The following is a 16,614-nucleotide window of genomic DNA, read 5'->3' as shown; positions in this document are numbered from 1 at the left end:
TTATTACCTTATACAGTGGTACCTCGGTTTACGAACACCTCGGGTTACGAACTTTTGGTTCACGAACCATCGAAACCCGGAGGTAAGTAACCCGAGGTTTCCGAGGCCTATGGAGGCCTCCACAGAGGCATCAGAGCGTCCGCGACTGGGACGCAGCCACGGAAGTGCTCCAATGCCGTCACGGAGGCAAACTGTGCAGAAAGGAGCCTTTCTTCCCCAATGCAGTGCCCTGTGCTGCGGCCGCGTCTCATTCAAGGCGGCTGAGAACAGCGCGGGAAACCCGGGGGGGGGGTTTCCCTTCGGAAGCTTTTACCTCGTGCGTAGAAAAGGGTTCCCAGCAGCAACAGCAGCAGCAGCTGCGGAGGAGGAGGCAGTCGGACACTCCGGAGCCGCTTCATGGTGGAGACCCCTGCTGCAGCTCCCGCAGCCCCTGCATGACACAGCCTCTCCCCTGCTTGGCGAGCGGCGAGCGGCTTGTCGATTCGTTTTGCTGCGCCGCGGCAGCGTCCGCGGCTCTGCATCCCTCTCGCTCCGCGGTGCTGGCCGGGAGACCTTCCTCCTCCTCAGAGCGGCCGCCGCGACTGGCCAGGGTGGCTCGCGGTGCAGCTGGCTCTGGTTGGAGCATCGTCGTCGGCTGCTTCTCTTAACCCTGTGCCGACGTCTCTCTGCAGGGGCGCAACGGTGAAGGCCCGGCTTCGCTTCTCTCAACTCCTCGCGAGGCCGGGCCTTCAGCGTCGCGTTCCTGCGACATCTCTCCACCTTCGCGGTCGCGCTCCTGGAGGTCTTTACATTTTACATTTTTACATCTTTACATTTCCAAGGGGTATTTGTACTTGTGTTAAACATTTTTGCTAACTTAAGGTAAAGGGACCCCTGACCATTAGGTCCAGTCACGGACGACTCTGGGGTTTCGGCACTTATCTCGCTTGCTTTACTGGCCGAGGGAGCCGGTGTACAGCTTCCGGGTCATGTGGCCAACATGACTAAGCCACTTCTTGCGAACCAGAGCAGCGCACGGAAATGCCGTTTACCTTCCCACTGGAGTGGTACCTATTTATCTACTTGCACTTTGTGCTTTCGAACTGCTAGGTTGGCAGGAGCTGGGACCAAACAACGGGAGCTCACCCCGTTGCGGGGATTCGAACCGCCGACCTTCTGATCGGCAAGCCCCAGGCTCTGTGGTTTATCCCACAGTGCCACATGTGTTCCTTACCTACTAACTTACTAGGAGTCAAATACCACCAGTTCAGCTGTGGGAGGCAGTGGAAGACAGGATTGCCCGGCGTGCTCTGGTCCATGGGGTCATGAAGAGTCGGACACGACTAAATGACTAAACAACAACATCCCACACTTTCCTTTTCCTAAACCCAGTTTCTCTTTCTCCTCTTGAATAAGCAGTCTGCCTAGCATTTCTTAGCAGCAGAGTCACTCGCTGAAGGGAACAAACTGCTGAAGCTTTTGCCCTGCAGTGCTTTCAGATTCGTTTGGGTTGGCTGTCAGCAGAACTCCCACACCAGCAAATGTTGCTTTGGGCGCCACCAGCCTCCTCTTTTAGGAGGGACACCCCCCCCAAAAAAACCCTACTTCCAGCTACTTGCCAGAAGCGCACCATCACATACATTCAACATCGGGAGAAGGAAAAGCAGAAGGAAACCCTGTGGAGGATTGAGGCATAGATTTTGAAATCTATGACACAGCCAATATGTGTTCTGAAAGCAAACCCTGCAGGCACAAGAATAGGCTGTCAGGGAGGTGACAGTCCAGAAGGCTGGTGGCCTAACAGGAAGCCGGGGGGGGGGGGGCTGGAGTTTGCTGCTGAGGCCAAGCATTGGGTTGTCAAGCCCAGAGCTGGAGCTTCTGCTTGTAACTTGAAGCCAACCTGATATTTGGGACTGCAATTCCCATCAGCACAAACTGATGGGCATCATCATGCCTGGATTTAGGTTTGATGAGGCCCTAAGCTACTGAAGGTAATGGGGCCCTTTATATGCCCAGCTGTCCTTTGTCAACAACAAATTGTCACTGTTTTTTTGTTGTTGAATATATGCTATATGGTAATTTATGGACCTAATAGGTATCTAAAGCCATTTGCACATAACCATATATGTATTTTATCAAAGTAATTGTTGAACTGAAATACAATTAAGAAGTATGTTAATAGGGTTGCCAGACTCAATCGTGGACAGGACTCCTGTGCCTTTAATTGCCCTGCTCTCTTTTGAGTCTGGAAACCTTAAAGAGAAACGAGCAGACCCTTTGCTTGGAAATTAAACAAAGGGTCTGCTGGTTTCTCTTTAAGGTTTCCAGACTCAAAAGAGAGCAGGGCAATTAAAGGCACAGAAGTCCTGTCCACTATTGAGTCTGGCAACCCTATATGTTAATGGTGAAATACAATTAAGAAGAAGTATATTAATAGTGAAATAATTATTAAGCTCTAACTTAAAATGATTTTTTATTCATAACAAACTTAATCATGCAAACACATTGGCATTTGGCAATAACAAAAGTTCCTTTAGAAACACAATTTACAAAGACTCGTAATCTAGTCTCTAGAAACTTACTATAACATGAAATAAGAGTAGGCATAAATATATGATTTGAACCTCTCATGAGCAGCGTGGAAACTCACAATCAGGATAGATTGCTAAGGGTCTTTGTCACTGGTACAGAATGCTTGCACTTGGTGCATAACCTGACAAATTCCTTTAAACCGGCAGCTGTCCATGGTGCTGAATTGTGATTGTGTTCTGCTATGAGACTGACTGCTATGAGATGTGGGTGGCACTGTGGTCTACACCACAGAGCCTAGGGCTTGCCAGTTCGAATCCCCACGACGGGGTGAGCTCCCGTTGCTCGGTCCCTGCTCCTGCCAACCTAGCAGTTCAAAAGCACGTCAAAAGTGCAAGTAGATAAATAGGTACCGCTCTGGCAGGAAGGTAAACAGCATTTCCATGTGCTGCTTTGGTTCACCAGAAGCAGCTTAGTCATGCTGGCCACATGACCTGGAAGCTGTCTGCGGACAAAGGCTGGCTCCTTGGCCTATAGAGCGAGATGAGCTCCGCAACCCCAGAGTCATCCGCAACTGGACCTAATGGTCAGGGGTCCCTTTACCTTTACCTTTATGAGACTGATCACCATAAATTCCACACACAGAGGCACACGCTGTGTCACATTCTGAAGGAATATGAGCTCAATATTAGTGTTATGTTTGGGTGTCAGGGAATAGTCTGAAGATGAGGACGGGGGAATGCATTGCATAGCAGACCAGCTTCTTTCCAATGGAGAGCTGGAGGGGGAAGAGCTGCCCACCCCTTGTCATCAGCATGTCCAGAAGCAGAGAGAAAGAGAGAGAAGCTGAACACTTTAGGGAGGAGTTACCCAGTTACAAGATAATGACAAGGGAGCCGGGTGGGTGGGGGCAGCTGGCAGCTAGCAGAGACGTCACTTGAGAGTGTGGGTGACCCCCCCAACACGGACTCAGAGGTCAGAACGTATCAGAGAGCAAAGGAGGCAGAGGGAGGGAGGGACTAACCCTAACCCGTTGGTGCCTTAATTGTTGCGGAAGCTGGAAGGAGAATTTAGAGTAGCCAACTGCCCTCCTTGCGGAGAGCTGTGTATTTGTGCTCGCAACATGATGCTGTAATAAAAGGACTCTAAATATATCAACTGCTCGTTGATTCTTATCTGTGAAGCTACCAAAGGGTTTTCATTGACCACTGTTCACGTTTGCTGCCAAATGCAAGCTATCCTGCTCAGGAGCTTGGGGAGGGGTGTGTGTGTTTCCACATAAAATGCAACGTTGTCTGTGCAAAGCGACACTTTATTCCTCCCTTCCCATTGGACATTGCAATGGCCTGATCCAGGAAAGCATTGCTCATCTCGTGCCTCTGGCACTATCCGTATCTAACCGCATAATTGCAACACACGGCTGCAGTGTGTGTCTTACTCAGCCGGGTATCTAGATGATCATAACTGCCTCCCTTCAAATGCTAAACACGCCTGCCGCAGGGATTGAAAACATCCCATTTCTTCGATATTTTTGTGATTCATTTGCTGAAGGGGTTTACCATGAAGTCAGCAGAAGGGGCGTCATGCCCAATGACCGTAGCAGACTTGAGCAGTATCTCCATCCCCTGTTCAGATTAAGACTCCAGGAAAATGAATGTGCAAAGCACTCCTCCTCATTGCTTTATCTGAGGGTTGTTGTTGTTGTTGTTGTTTTTTAAAAAAAGTGTGTGGTGGTTTTGCTCACATTTTTAAAACTGGAAAACTGAGAATCTAGGTCATGTCTGTATTCAGCAGCTGCCTATGCCTTGAGCTTGGCTTCTTGCTCTGTGGTTTATGCCCATGTTTCTTCCTTTCAGAAACTCGGGGGTGGGGTGGGGCAGTTCCATGCCATTCCAACTTGTAATGTTTTCATTATTATTTTCAGCTGAGGATCCCTGTTTCCAGTGGAAATTTCCCATTGGCAATAATAGTCCCACAATATGTGGGCCTTTCAGTAATGACACAGGGCCTAGACAGAGGCCCCTCCCCAAAAGAAGCTTCACAGCAAGGCTATATGGCCCAGTATCTGCAGGTGAAGCTGTTTGTTCACCGGACTTGCAGCCCCTTCTCAACATTATCGCCATGCTCTTAACTTGCACCTTTTCAGCCTGAGGGCTGCATTCTCTCTCAATGAATGTTTCCTGGGTGGTGGTGACCAAGGCAAAAGCGGGGCAGAGCAATGGATGTAAATTTTACCTTAATAAAGGTAATGACTGTCGCATCAGGAGAGGCTGACCAGGTCTTCTCCCAATGCGACATTCACACGCAGCATCTCCTGGCTCTGTGCGACAAAGGGTGACTTCCTGCCAGGCCTCCTCGGCCTCCTCAAGATTGGGAGGGCTGAGCCCCATCCCAGCAGACATCAGTGTGTGTGTGTGTGTGTGTGTGTGTGTGTGTGTGTGTGTGTGTAGAAACCTCTGTAACGGATCGCCCCAGGATGGAAGATTTATTACACCCTGGATTAGAAAGAGTTAATCCACCTCCAGCTTAACTGACAGGGACGGTGCCCGGTTTAAAAAGGAGGGAATAACCTTTTTGGCAGCAGGAAGAGGGGGAGGTTGGTGACGAAGGGAGAAGAAGAAGGGTGTGGGGCCAGGAGAGTGGTGGTTTAGGTTAGGCTTAGGATAACTTGAAGTTAAAGTCTGACAGAGTTGATGTATAACTGTAACTAAGATTGTAAACTTATGCATCGTTAAGAAAAGAAAAACTTATGTTCTCAAGAAAATAAAATTCATCTTCTTTTTGTGCCAAAGAGTATCGTCTTGGTTATTCCAGCAGCGTATTAAAACTCACAGAGGTGGAGACTCAGAATAGGGCAAAACTTACCTAAGGAAAAAGGGAGGGGCAGTATGGTGAAAACCTAGAGTGCCACAAGTTTGCCAGGGTGATATGGCAGACTGATACAGTGGGGATCTGAGTTGAGGGAGTCCCTGTTTTGTAGGCAAGAGGTTGTTCATTCAAATAGCCCTGAGTGTTTGTGAGATCAGGCCACGAAAGCTGGAATTAGACTCCCTTTACTGAAAAGCCCAGAATTGAGGGGTTTATTTTAAGGCGTAAGGAATTGAGTGGGGATTGCTTTACCCTTGTATCCTTTCGTCTCATAATCTATTGGCAACGTCGGCAAGGGGGTTCGTCGCAACCTCAGCCCCATAGAGTTGGTGCAGCTGCCCTGAGGCCTTCATTTTAACCAAGTGCATCTCCCACAGATGAAACATAATGCGAGAGGGTGCTCTCTCCTCATATCCAGACCACTCCCAAGATCAGCCATGATGTTCCATTCTCTCCATTCATTCATTTCTCTCAGAGCCACTTTATTAAGTAAGCGGCAAAGCATGCCAGCATGAACAAATGATGCCTGGTTAAAATGTCTTGAATTCACATTCTGGTTCCCTCTGGACTCCTCCTTTTCGGGTGAGAACAAGACAGGAGTTAAATCATCCTTAAGATATGCTAAGCTGTTGTAAGTGTTGCCCATTTCCTAATCCTTTGTTTTATTTCACTTATTTATTTTAGGTGGAAAAATTTGCCAAATACTTGGATCCTAATGATCTAGGCAAGATCAACTTCAAAGATTTCTGTCATGGAGTGTTTGCCATCAAAGGTAGGCATCATTGTCATTCTTTGCCTCCCACAAATCTGCTCCAGGAGGTTGAGAGAAGCCCAGGAACAGATCTGATGGGTAAGAGGGGAGGGGAAGTTCTGTTGCGCAAGTGGAAGTCCTTCCCAAATGGTTCAACTTTGCTCCATGCAAAGTTGTGTGCCCAAACCAGAAGCTGCTGAAATGAATGATCCATGTCTGTTTGGCAGAGTGTTCCCTGAACTTCAGAATCAATGGCACTGTTGCTGAGTTTCTACCTAGTGGAAAACACCTCCCCTGATTGCAAAGTTATTAGTGTCCAAAATCAATTGAGGGCAACTGCATAATCTGAGAACGGCTGTGTTTATTGTGTGTTTATTGGTGGTGACTTTGCGTTTTACAACTTTGAGTAACAATTATGAGATAAACACTGGGATCTGGCATGCTAGGAATGGGTTCCCAAACCTCATTGCTGAAGCATGCTTGCGTGCCTTAAGAGGGGCGCCAAAATGACTTGTGGAGAAAAACATTCTCTCTTTTCCGCCTTCAGGCTCGATACTCCTAGCACTGTGCATCTCAAAGTACAATCAGGTAGACAGTCAATACCCTTCCTTCCTGTCTCACGGTGATGCATTAATTCCACACATTGGCATTTTCTAGGCTGGCAGCCAAGAGTGTGTCTGCATTAGGAAAACATATGTATCCGTGTCGGAAGCAAGCCTGGGTTAATGCATTCACCCGTCTGTATTGTGCTCCCCATGTGAACCTCCCAGGGGGCCTGTTAAATATAAAGCAGCAGCTGACGTGATGCTCATGGATAAGCAGCATCATGCCCAGTTAATGGTCTTGGAAGAGCCTGTAGCGCATTGGTTGATCCTCTCAGGCTCAATCGCTGGTGTCTTCAGTTAGGGGCCAGCAGAGAGGCTAGCCTAAATCTTGTAGAGCCACTGGCAGTCAATGGAAACATTGCTGAGCTGGATGGACCATGGTCTGATCATGTTCCAAGCTTCCTATGTCCTAATAATAATAATCCTCTATAATAATATCCAAGTGTCTCTGCGTCCAGTCCCTGTGTCCGTGGGATTGCGCTACTGCGCATGTGCCCCACGGACAGCCGTTGGGACTTGGAGTGCAGAGAGTTCGGACGTCGCAAGCAGTTTCAGCCCCTCATTCCCTATCTGTATCCCCCGCCCCAATTCGCTCCTCCTGCGCCCTGCATATGCTCAGAGGCTGCCGTGACCATGCTCTGCTCCCATGCCGACTCCATAACTGCCCCGGAGACTCCTCATGCCCAGCCCCGCCTTGCTGCTCTGGGGCTTCCTCTCTGCCTTCCACTCACAGACAGACAGACAGACACACGCTGCTCGCCTGCCAGAGGAAGGGAGGCTGGCCAGAAACAGGAAACGCTATTCGCCGCTCTGATGACAGTTTAACCATAGCTGCCAAGTTATCCCCCTTTTTAAGGGATTTTCCCTTATGCTGAATAGGCTTCCTCGCGAGAAAAGGGAAAACTTGGCAGCTATGGTTTAACCCACCTCTTCCGGACCTCCAGAGGCTGCCTCAATTTAACACGAGGACCTCCCTCTCGGGATGTATAGACTAATTAGTTGGGGTGGGAAGCGGCTGTTCTAGCACTCGTTAATTTAACGGGCTTAATGATACTAGTAATAATAATAATGTGTAGAGCACATTGCAATATTCCAAGCAGAAGATAACTAGAGCATGCACCACTCTGGCAAGACAGTCTTCTGGCAGGTAGGGTCTCAGCCTGCGTACCAGATGGAGCTGATAAACAGCTGCCCTGGATACAGAATTAACCTGCGCCTCCATGGACAGCTGTGAGTCCAAAATGACTCCCAGGCTGCGCACCTGGTCCTTCAGGGGCACAGTTACCCCATTCAGGACCAGGGAGTCCTCCACACCCACCCGCCCCCTGTCCCCCCCAAAACAGTACTTCTGTCTTGTCAGGATTCAACCTTGATCTGTTAGCCACCATCCATCCTCTAACCGCCTCCAGACACTCACACAAGGACCTTCACCACCTTCATTGGTTCTGATTTGAAAGAGAGGTAGAGCTCAGAGGGAGAGGGCGACTGAATTGCCACTTTGGGAAGCAGGATGCTGAGCTCGATGGAGCTTTGGTCTGTTCCTGCAGGTTGCTGCTTAGTGCAGACCTACTGAACTTCATGAAAGAAGGACACAATAGATAGCAGACCCTCTGAGTGTCTCTCTTTTCCAGGGACAGTCCCGGATTTACAGAAGCCATCCCGGTTTCTTATTTGATCTGGGAATGTCCCGCTTTTCCTTAGGACGTCCCTATTTTCATCAGAGAAATGTTGGAGGGTATGGAGTTAAGCGACTCCCTGAGCCAAGAAGATAAATAACTATACAACTTTTAGAAGACATCTGTATAGGGAACTTTTTTAATGTTTAATGTTTTGTGATGTTTTTATATATGTGGGAAGCTGCCCAGAGTGGCTGGGGCAACCCATTCAGATGGGCAGGGTAGAAATAAAATTATTATTATTATTATTATTATTATTATTATTGAATAGGATGTCTCTGTTTTCATTGGAGAAATGTTGGAAGGTATGAGACAGATACACACACACACACACACACACAAGCTGCAAAAAGACAAGTGTAAGCTCATGGAATAGGGTGGGAATAGAAAAGCAGCAATTTCTGTGTTATGCTATGCCAGGCACGTCCAACAAGTAGATCGTGATCTACCGGTAGATCACTGGAAGTCTGTGGTAGATCACTGGCTCTCCCCAAAGAAGCTAAACAACTTTGGCTCCCCTAAAAAAAGCCCTGCAACCCCCCAAAACAGGGCTGTCCTCCTCCCTAAAAAAGCTTAACAATTTGACCTAAACCCCCCAAAACAGGGCTTTCCTTCCTAAGAAAAGCTCAACAACTTTGACCTAAACCCCCCAAAAGGGAGTAGATCACTGCCAGTTTTTAACTCTGTGAGTAGATCGCAGTCTCTTGGGAGTTGGCCATCCCTGTGCTATGTCATCCCACCCTGGCAGCCATTTTGTGTTAGACTATGCCTCCATGGCAGCCATTTTGCGACTGGCACTTCCTGATGGCATTATGAGCACATTTGTGAAGCCTTTGTCTGTCCAAAGTCTATCTTCTTTCTTCTAAACATGAGAGATATGAATGGTTGTAGTTAAGCATCCATTGCCTTTGTAAGCCTTTGGATAAAGGGCCTTCTTTGTTGTTGCTGGTGCTGCAAGGTTGTGTTATGAAAAGATGGGTATGAGCAATGACTGGTAACACTGTCTCTGTGGTGAATTACAGCCACAGATGCCCTCCGTGACACCAGTTGGCAAAGCTTCCGGCTTACCGTGTGATTGCTTGCCTCTCCTCATTTCCCAATAACTCACTTTAACGAATGTGCCCCCTTGTCTCGCATGGTGAGCTTGGCATTGTGCGTGAAGCTCATTTAGGCTCTAAAGACTCTCCTGAGATGCAGTGGCACAAGGTAGCTTGGTGACAAATGAGCTTTTGTCATTAACATCCAAAGGGTACAAACAGAAAATTAAACTGCCTTCTGCAACAAGTCCATGGAAAGGACCCCTGTACAGAAAAAGAAAGAAAGAAAAACACCTAGAAATACATTGTTATAATTACTGTCTAAAATGAAGAGTCGTTGCTTGCGAAACTAGCTTAATAGCCTCCTATTTTGCACTTATACAAGCTTCCTCCTATTGGGGTTCTTTGGGGAAATCACCAATAGTCGAGGAAATGCTATCTCTGTAAGTAGTCCCCGGTGGTCCACACATCCACAATGGTTTGTGCGTTTCTGGAGTTTCAGCCTTGAAAACCTTCTATTTATGTGTCTAAGTGAATCTGCAGTTAAGAACAGAAGAACACAAGGAGAGCCTACTGGATCAGACCCATCTAGTGCAGCACCCTTTTCTCCTAGTGGCCAACCAGGTGCCTATGGGAAACCAGAAATCAGAATCCAAGAACAACTTATACTACTACTTTATTGAAAAGCTTGTGAGCTGCTTTGATGGAGGGTGCAAATGCAATTGAAATTCTACTCAGTATTGATCCAGATTAGATTCCAATGTATAGTTAGCAGAGTAACAACTTAAACACATTGCAGGATTTCCAAAAAATAGACCAGAAGCAATTCTATTTCATCCAGCAGAGCTTTACTGCTACCGAAGGCAAATGAGCATAATGGTCACAAATCCAATACATTCAGGATTGGCACTGTCCATAAGAAATCCAGTTGAAGCAGACTTAACTTAGACTTACAGTAACTTATAATAAGTCTAAACCTTAACACCGGGCATAGACAAACTCCACCCTCCAGGTGTTTTGGGACTACAACTCCCATCATCCCTAGCTAACAGGACCAGTGGTTAGGGATGATGGGAATTGTAGTCTCGAAACATCTGGGGGGCCGAGTTTGCCTGTGCCTGCTTAACACTAAGCATACTATGTGCAGAACACCACACCAGAAGGAAATGAGATAGAAAGAGAAAAGTGAAACCCTGGCTCCTTCTGGCCTTACTTTTGTAGTCAGCATGACCTTGACAGAAAGAGATAAGAGAACCAGTTAAACCATGATGTTTTATTCTATTTTTAATCTGTTGGGAGCCACCCAGAATGGCTGGGGAAACCCAGCCAGATGGGTGGTATAATAATAATAATAATAATAATAATAATAATAATAATAATAATTAATAAATAAATAAATAAATAATAAGCTGTACTCAGCTTCTTTGAAGGAATAACCCAAACATCACGAACCTTCTGCTTGTTTCTTTCACACAGAGAAGCTTCCAGGACCCTCTTGAATTAGGCATAATAGGAAAGAACTCTACATGTCGGATCAATACTTTCTGCGCTAGGAAATGCAAACTGACAGTAAATGTGTCTAAAACTGAGTACTGGTCCTTTGGGGCAGAAAGCAAGGAAATCCACAGTAGGTGCTGCCAGAGTCAAAGACCGGCAGAACCAACCAATTCTGGCTAGAGGTGGAATCCTGGAGCAACACTATTGCTCACAAGCCACACCTTAGTCAAACCAGTTTTGGGATGCAGTCAGTACTAGGTGGTCGGCTCTGACATCTAACCGCATAGCTGCCAAGTTATCCCTTTTTTACAGGGATTTTCCCTTATGCTGAATAGGCTTCCTCGCGAGAAAAGTGAAAACTTGGCAGCTATGATCTAACCTCACCAGCTCAAGGAAGATGCAATGGTTGGATTGTCCTTAGGAAAGGGAAATGCTTTGCTGTTTGACGGAATCGTCTCATCCCATGATTTCTAAAGCTGCCTCTTTCTAGAGATTTTGGCACCCCACTATGGAAAACATTGCTGTCAGTCTCGGTTCTTTCCGACCCATATTCTTTTCTTGCATGCAGCTGTTTAAAAGAAACAAATTAATGCCCTTACTAGCAGGCTTCCAATACTTTGGCCACCTCATGAGAAGAGAAGAATCCTTGGAAAAGACCCTGATGTTGGGAAAGATGGAGGGCACTAGGAGAAGGGGACGACAGAGGACGAGATGGTTGGACAGTGTTCTCGAAGCTACGAACATGAGTTTGACCAAACTGCGGGAGGCAGTGCAAGACAGGAGTGCCTGGCGTGCTATGGTCCATGGGGTCACAAAGAGTCGGACACGACTAAACGACTAAACAACAACAAAGCAGGCTTCCTCACAACCATCACTTAGCATTAGAAGAGGTGGGTCCTTCGCTGCCTGGAAGAGGCTCCTCAGAATGGATCATAAAATGCGTTTGGCATCTGCTTCCTCATTTCTCGTCCTGTATGCCAAAAAGAAAGAGGCGGGCACACAGAAGGGGCCCCCTGCAACCAGGGTTATTATACCGTCAAAGCTGTTCTCAGTCCTAAACAGCTCCATGCGCTTTGTCTATAATTCTCCCCTAAAGCCCCTCCTCCTCCTCTCTCTCCCCACCTCTGCTTTGAAACCTGGAGTGAATAATCTGCATAATTTGGTGGCGTGATTCTCACTTCTCCTGACAACTCCATGGTGCTTTTTATTTGTGGCTCCCCTGCTTTGCAGGATGTCACGGTCAAAAAGACTGTTACAAAAGTTGGGTGCTGCCTCCTCTCTCTGCCAACTGGTGGCAAGATGCCATGGAGTTCCGGGTACTCAGCCAGGGTCTCTATTCCTTTGGAGAACTGAGACATAGCAGAGACTGCTGTAACTTTAAGAAATATGGCTTATTCACCTATTTACACCTGCAGCGTGGGTGGCGCTGTGGTCTAAACCACTGAGCCTCTTGGGCTTGTCAATCAGAAGGCCAGCGGTTCAAATCCCTGCAATGGGGTGAGCTCCCGTTGCTCTGTCCCAGCTCCTGCCAACCTAGCAGTTCGAAAGCATGCCAATGCAAATAGATAAATAGGTACCGCTGCAGTGGGAAGTTAACTGGCATTTCCATGTGCTCTGGCTTCCATCACGGTGTTCCGTTGCGCAGAAGTGGTTTAGTTATGCTGTCCCCATGACCAGGAAAGCTGTTTGTGAACAAACGCTACCGGCTCCCTTGGCCTGAAAGCGAGATGAAATCCACAAACCCCCATAGTTGCCTTTGACTGGACTTAACCGTCCAGGGCAGGGATCCCCAGACTATGGGCCAGAGGCCGGATACGGCCCAAAGGCCTCTTTTATCCGGCCCGCGACAACCCCTGCTCTTTCCGGTGCGGCTGCCCACTTCCGGGTCGGAAAAGCGCCGGAAATAGCTTGTGCGCATGCGCACACAACATTTCCGGTGCACTTCCGAGGCGGAGGAGGTCCGTGAGCATGCGCACAAGCTATTTTCGGTGCCTTTCCAACCCGGAAGTACACCGGAAATAGTGCGCGCGCATGTGTATGGGTGTGCGCTCCCACGCACTAGCCCGCCATGCGATCCGTGCTGTGGGCACCAGCCCGAAGCCGGGTAAGTTTGGGGACCCCTGGTCCAGGGGTCCTTTACTTGCAGTCTGCATGGAGGGAGTCCAGTTCTTACATCACGATCATTTCAAGAGGGATTTGTACGCTACCAGCAGCCAGCCTGCTCAAGATGGATTTCAGTCTTCTTTCCAGTCGTCTTCTTCTTCTCAGCACACCTTGCTAACAGACTCTTTTCCTATCACCTCACACCCAGTTACCCTGGAAACCTTCCAAACCCCCAGTCTCTGCTCACACCTCACAGCAATTGGAAGGACAGTTCTCTCGTATTGCCCTGCATCCTTTTTAATGGCCCTAGCTTGGCCAGATCTGGGTGGTTTGTTTTTTTTGCATAATCTATCTCAGGAATTCCTCTGCAGCTTGTATTTCTCCCTTCACACCCCAAATAACCCCAAATCCTACCATTTATTAATTTCTAGTGTTTAGGAGAGGGTGGGTCCCCCTCCCAAATCTATAACACCACATACCTTTATTCGGGAATCAAGTGGAAAGGGAGAGGCCAGAAAGCAATTGCAGCCTTCCTGGGGTTCATTGATTTCAGAAGAGACAGAGATTTTCACAGTTTGAACAGCGGGGGCTGTTGCTCACTGGTTTTCAAAGCAACCTGCCTCCTCCTTTTGCAAAAGCTCAGTGCTTTAAAAAAAAGAGAGAGAGAGAGAATTGGTCTTTCTGATGGACTTGGGAATTGGGCACCTTCGTTCCATTTTTGTACTTGGGTCCTTAGAATAGAAACACAGACATGGATTAAAAAGAAGGAAAAACCACGACCCTGAGTTTCTAACACGCTTGTTAGCAGAAGCAGAGAGAGCGTTAACTACCTCCCAGAGGCAATGGCTCTTGTAAAGTCTGGCTCAGTGGAGGAGTAATGCTTTGCATGCAAAAGCTCCCAGGTCCAATCCCTGGCCTCTCCAGGAAGGGCTGGGGAAAGCTCCATTCTGCACTTTAAACAGTTATGCCTTCCCTGCAAAGAATCCTGGAAAATGCCCAGAATCCTGAGAGTTGTTAATAATAATAATAATAATAATAATAATAATAATAATAATAATAATAATTTGTTACTTATACCCCGCCCATCTGGCCAGGCATCCCCAGCCACTCTGGGCAGCTCCCAACACAATATTAAGGTAAAGGTAAAGGGACCCCTGACCATTAGGGCCAGTCGCGGACGACTCTGGGGTTGCGGCGCTCATCTCGCTTTACTGGCCGAGGGAGCTTCCGGGTCATGTGGCCAGCATGACTAAGCCGCTTTTGGCAAACCAGAGCAGCACACGGAAACGGCGTTTACCTTCCCGGCGGAGCGGTACCTATTTATCTACTTGCACTTTGATGTGCTTTCAAATGGCTAGGTTGGCAGGAGCTGAGACCGAGCAACGGGAGCTCACCCCGTCGCGGGGATTCGAACCACCGAGCTTCTGATCGGCAAGCCCTGGGCTCAGTGGTTTAACCCACAGCACCACATTAAAACATTAAAAACTTCCCTAAACAGGGCTGCCTTCAGATGTCTTCTAAAAATCAGATAGTTGTTTATTTCCTTGACATCTGATGGGAGGGAGTTCCGCAGGGCGGGTGCCACTACCGAGAAGGCCCTCTGCCTGGTTCCCTGTAACCTCACATCTTGCAGGGAGGGAACTGCCAGAAGGCCCTCAGAGACATATCTCAGTGTCCGGGCTGAACAATGGGGGTGGAGAAGCTCCTTCAGGTATACTGGGCTGAGGCCGTTTAGGGCTTTAAAGGTCAGCACCAACACTTTGAATTGTGCTCAGAAACGTACTGGGAGCCAATGTAGGTCTTTCAGTGTTATATGGTCTCAGCGGCCACTCCCAGTTACCAGTCTGGCTGCCACATTCTGGATTAGTTGTAGTTTCCAGGTCACCTTCACAGGTAGCCCCACTAGAGCACATTGCAGTAGTCCAGGCAGGAGAGAGAGAGTGTGCCCTGTTCACCTCGCAGAACTACAATTCCCAGGGTTCCATGAGAATATGGCAGTGGCCTAGCATCGGCTGCCAGCACCCAGCTGGAGGGCGGCATAAAAAGGATGCAACAGCTCACGACGTCCTGCTAGCCCCAGAGGCTGGAAGGGTGCCATGAGGTATGCACCCACAAAAAACCTACACCCTGGGTGGCAGCCACCAATGCCCTCCATGCTATGCCTCTGGAGCATGTGACCTCTGTTGTTGCTCTGTCTGCTGTCCAAGGTCAAGACCTTGGTTCTTTCTTCCTAGGTTTCTTTAAGATGGTCTTGAGCCTGGCAGCCCTTCAAATAAAGGACTCATAGAATCATAGAACTGTAGAGTTGGGAGGCACAGCAAAGGTCATGTAGTCCATACAGGACCCTCCGCAGAAAGGGTTTCCTTTTGCCAAGTAGGACACATCATGGCCCTTAGTGTAAGTACAGTATAGTACACCTCTGACCAAGTGAAGTCTGGGAGAGAACTCTGTAGACTGTATGTTTGACTCGGAACTGGTACCTTGACATGCAGCACTCTCCTTTCTGCCGCAAATTCTGCTGTGTGTCTTACTGTCTCCTCTTGCCGCTGTGATCCCATCACTCCTCTGCCTCACTAACTTCCTTGGCTTTCATTCATCTATTGTATTAGAATGTTCGAGCTAGCTTTCATCTCAAACGACTTCATTCACTCGCTGCTCTGTAATCTTTCATCTCTGCTTCAGCCATTCAGTTCTGTCTTGCCCCCTCTCCTTGTTAGACAGAAGCAAAGCCTCCACAAGCCTCTGTTCGGCTCCCTCGGCCCTTATCTCTGGAGTTCCCTTACTATTGACATTTAGTCTGCTGCTTCTCTGTCTGCATTCATTTCACTTCTTAATTCTTACCTCTTTCTTAGGCTTTTCCTAGATACCATTTCCGTTCACGGTTGATGTCTTCTTGTTCGGCTGCTTGACCATCCCTTCTGTTCCCCTCAAGTGTTTAAGATGGTGCTGTTTTGTTAATTTTAAAATGCCTAGCAGTAGGTGAGATATAAATAAAAGACACAGAGATAAAATACCGGTAGTTGTAGCAGCAGCAGCAACATAGGTGCCGGTGTCTTAGACCAGTGTCTTGCCTCGGTAATGGAATGGATGAGAGCCAACAAACTGAAGCTCAGTCCCATTAAGGCTGAGGCACTGCTAGTAGGTGGTTCCCTAGACCAGATGGATGGGAGGTCACATGGTCTTGAGGGGGTTACACTTCCTCTGAAGTAGTAGGTTCGTAGCTTGGGGTGCTCCTGGATCCTTTGCTGTTGCTCAAGGCTCAGGTGGCGCCAGTGGCCCGGAGTGCCTTCCATCAGCTTCGGCTGGTGGTCCAGCTTCGCCCCTATCTGGACAGGGATAGCCTAACTCAGGCATCCCCAAACTTTGGCCCTCCAGATGTTTTGGACTACATTCCCATCTTCCCTGACCACTGGTCCTGTTAGCTAGGGATCATGGGAGTTGTTGGCCAAAACATCTGGAGGGCCGCAGTTTGGGGATGCCTGGCCTAACTACTGTTGTCTATGCTCTGGTAACCTCAAGGTTAGATAACTGCAATGCGTTATACGTAGGGCTGTCTCTGAAAACAGTTA

The 16,614-nt window shown here is 48.1% G+C and overlaps 1 protein-coding gene across 3 annotated transcripts in view; it reads left to right on the top strand.

The window, feature by feature from the left end:
* RAB11FIP4 (RAB11 family interacting protein 4) overlaps positions 1–16,614 on the top strand; it is a 194,588-nt gene that overhangs the window by 53,107 nt on the left and 124,867 nt on the right. For all 3 annotated transcript variants that reach the window (XM_035103841.2, XM_035103842.2, XM_060272000.1), the window contains exon 2: positions 6,061–6,148. In XM_035103841.2, the coding sequence (XP_034959732.2) occupies positions 6,061–6,148 (88 nt within the window). The remainder of the gene's footprint in view (positions 1–6,060; positions 6,149–16,614) is intronic.

Source organism: Zootoca vivipara, chromosome 2, assembly GCF_963506605.1.
Source record: "Zootoca vivipara chromosome 2, rZooViv1.1, whole genome shotgun sequence".
NCBI classification, from domain to species: domain Eukaryota; kingdom Metazoa; phylum Chordata; class Lepidosauria; order Squamata; family Lacertidae; genus Zootoca; species Zootoca vivipara.
Note: the sequence above shows the minus strand (reverse complement) of the source record. Positions and strands in the feature narration are given on the sequence as shown.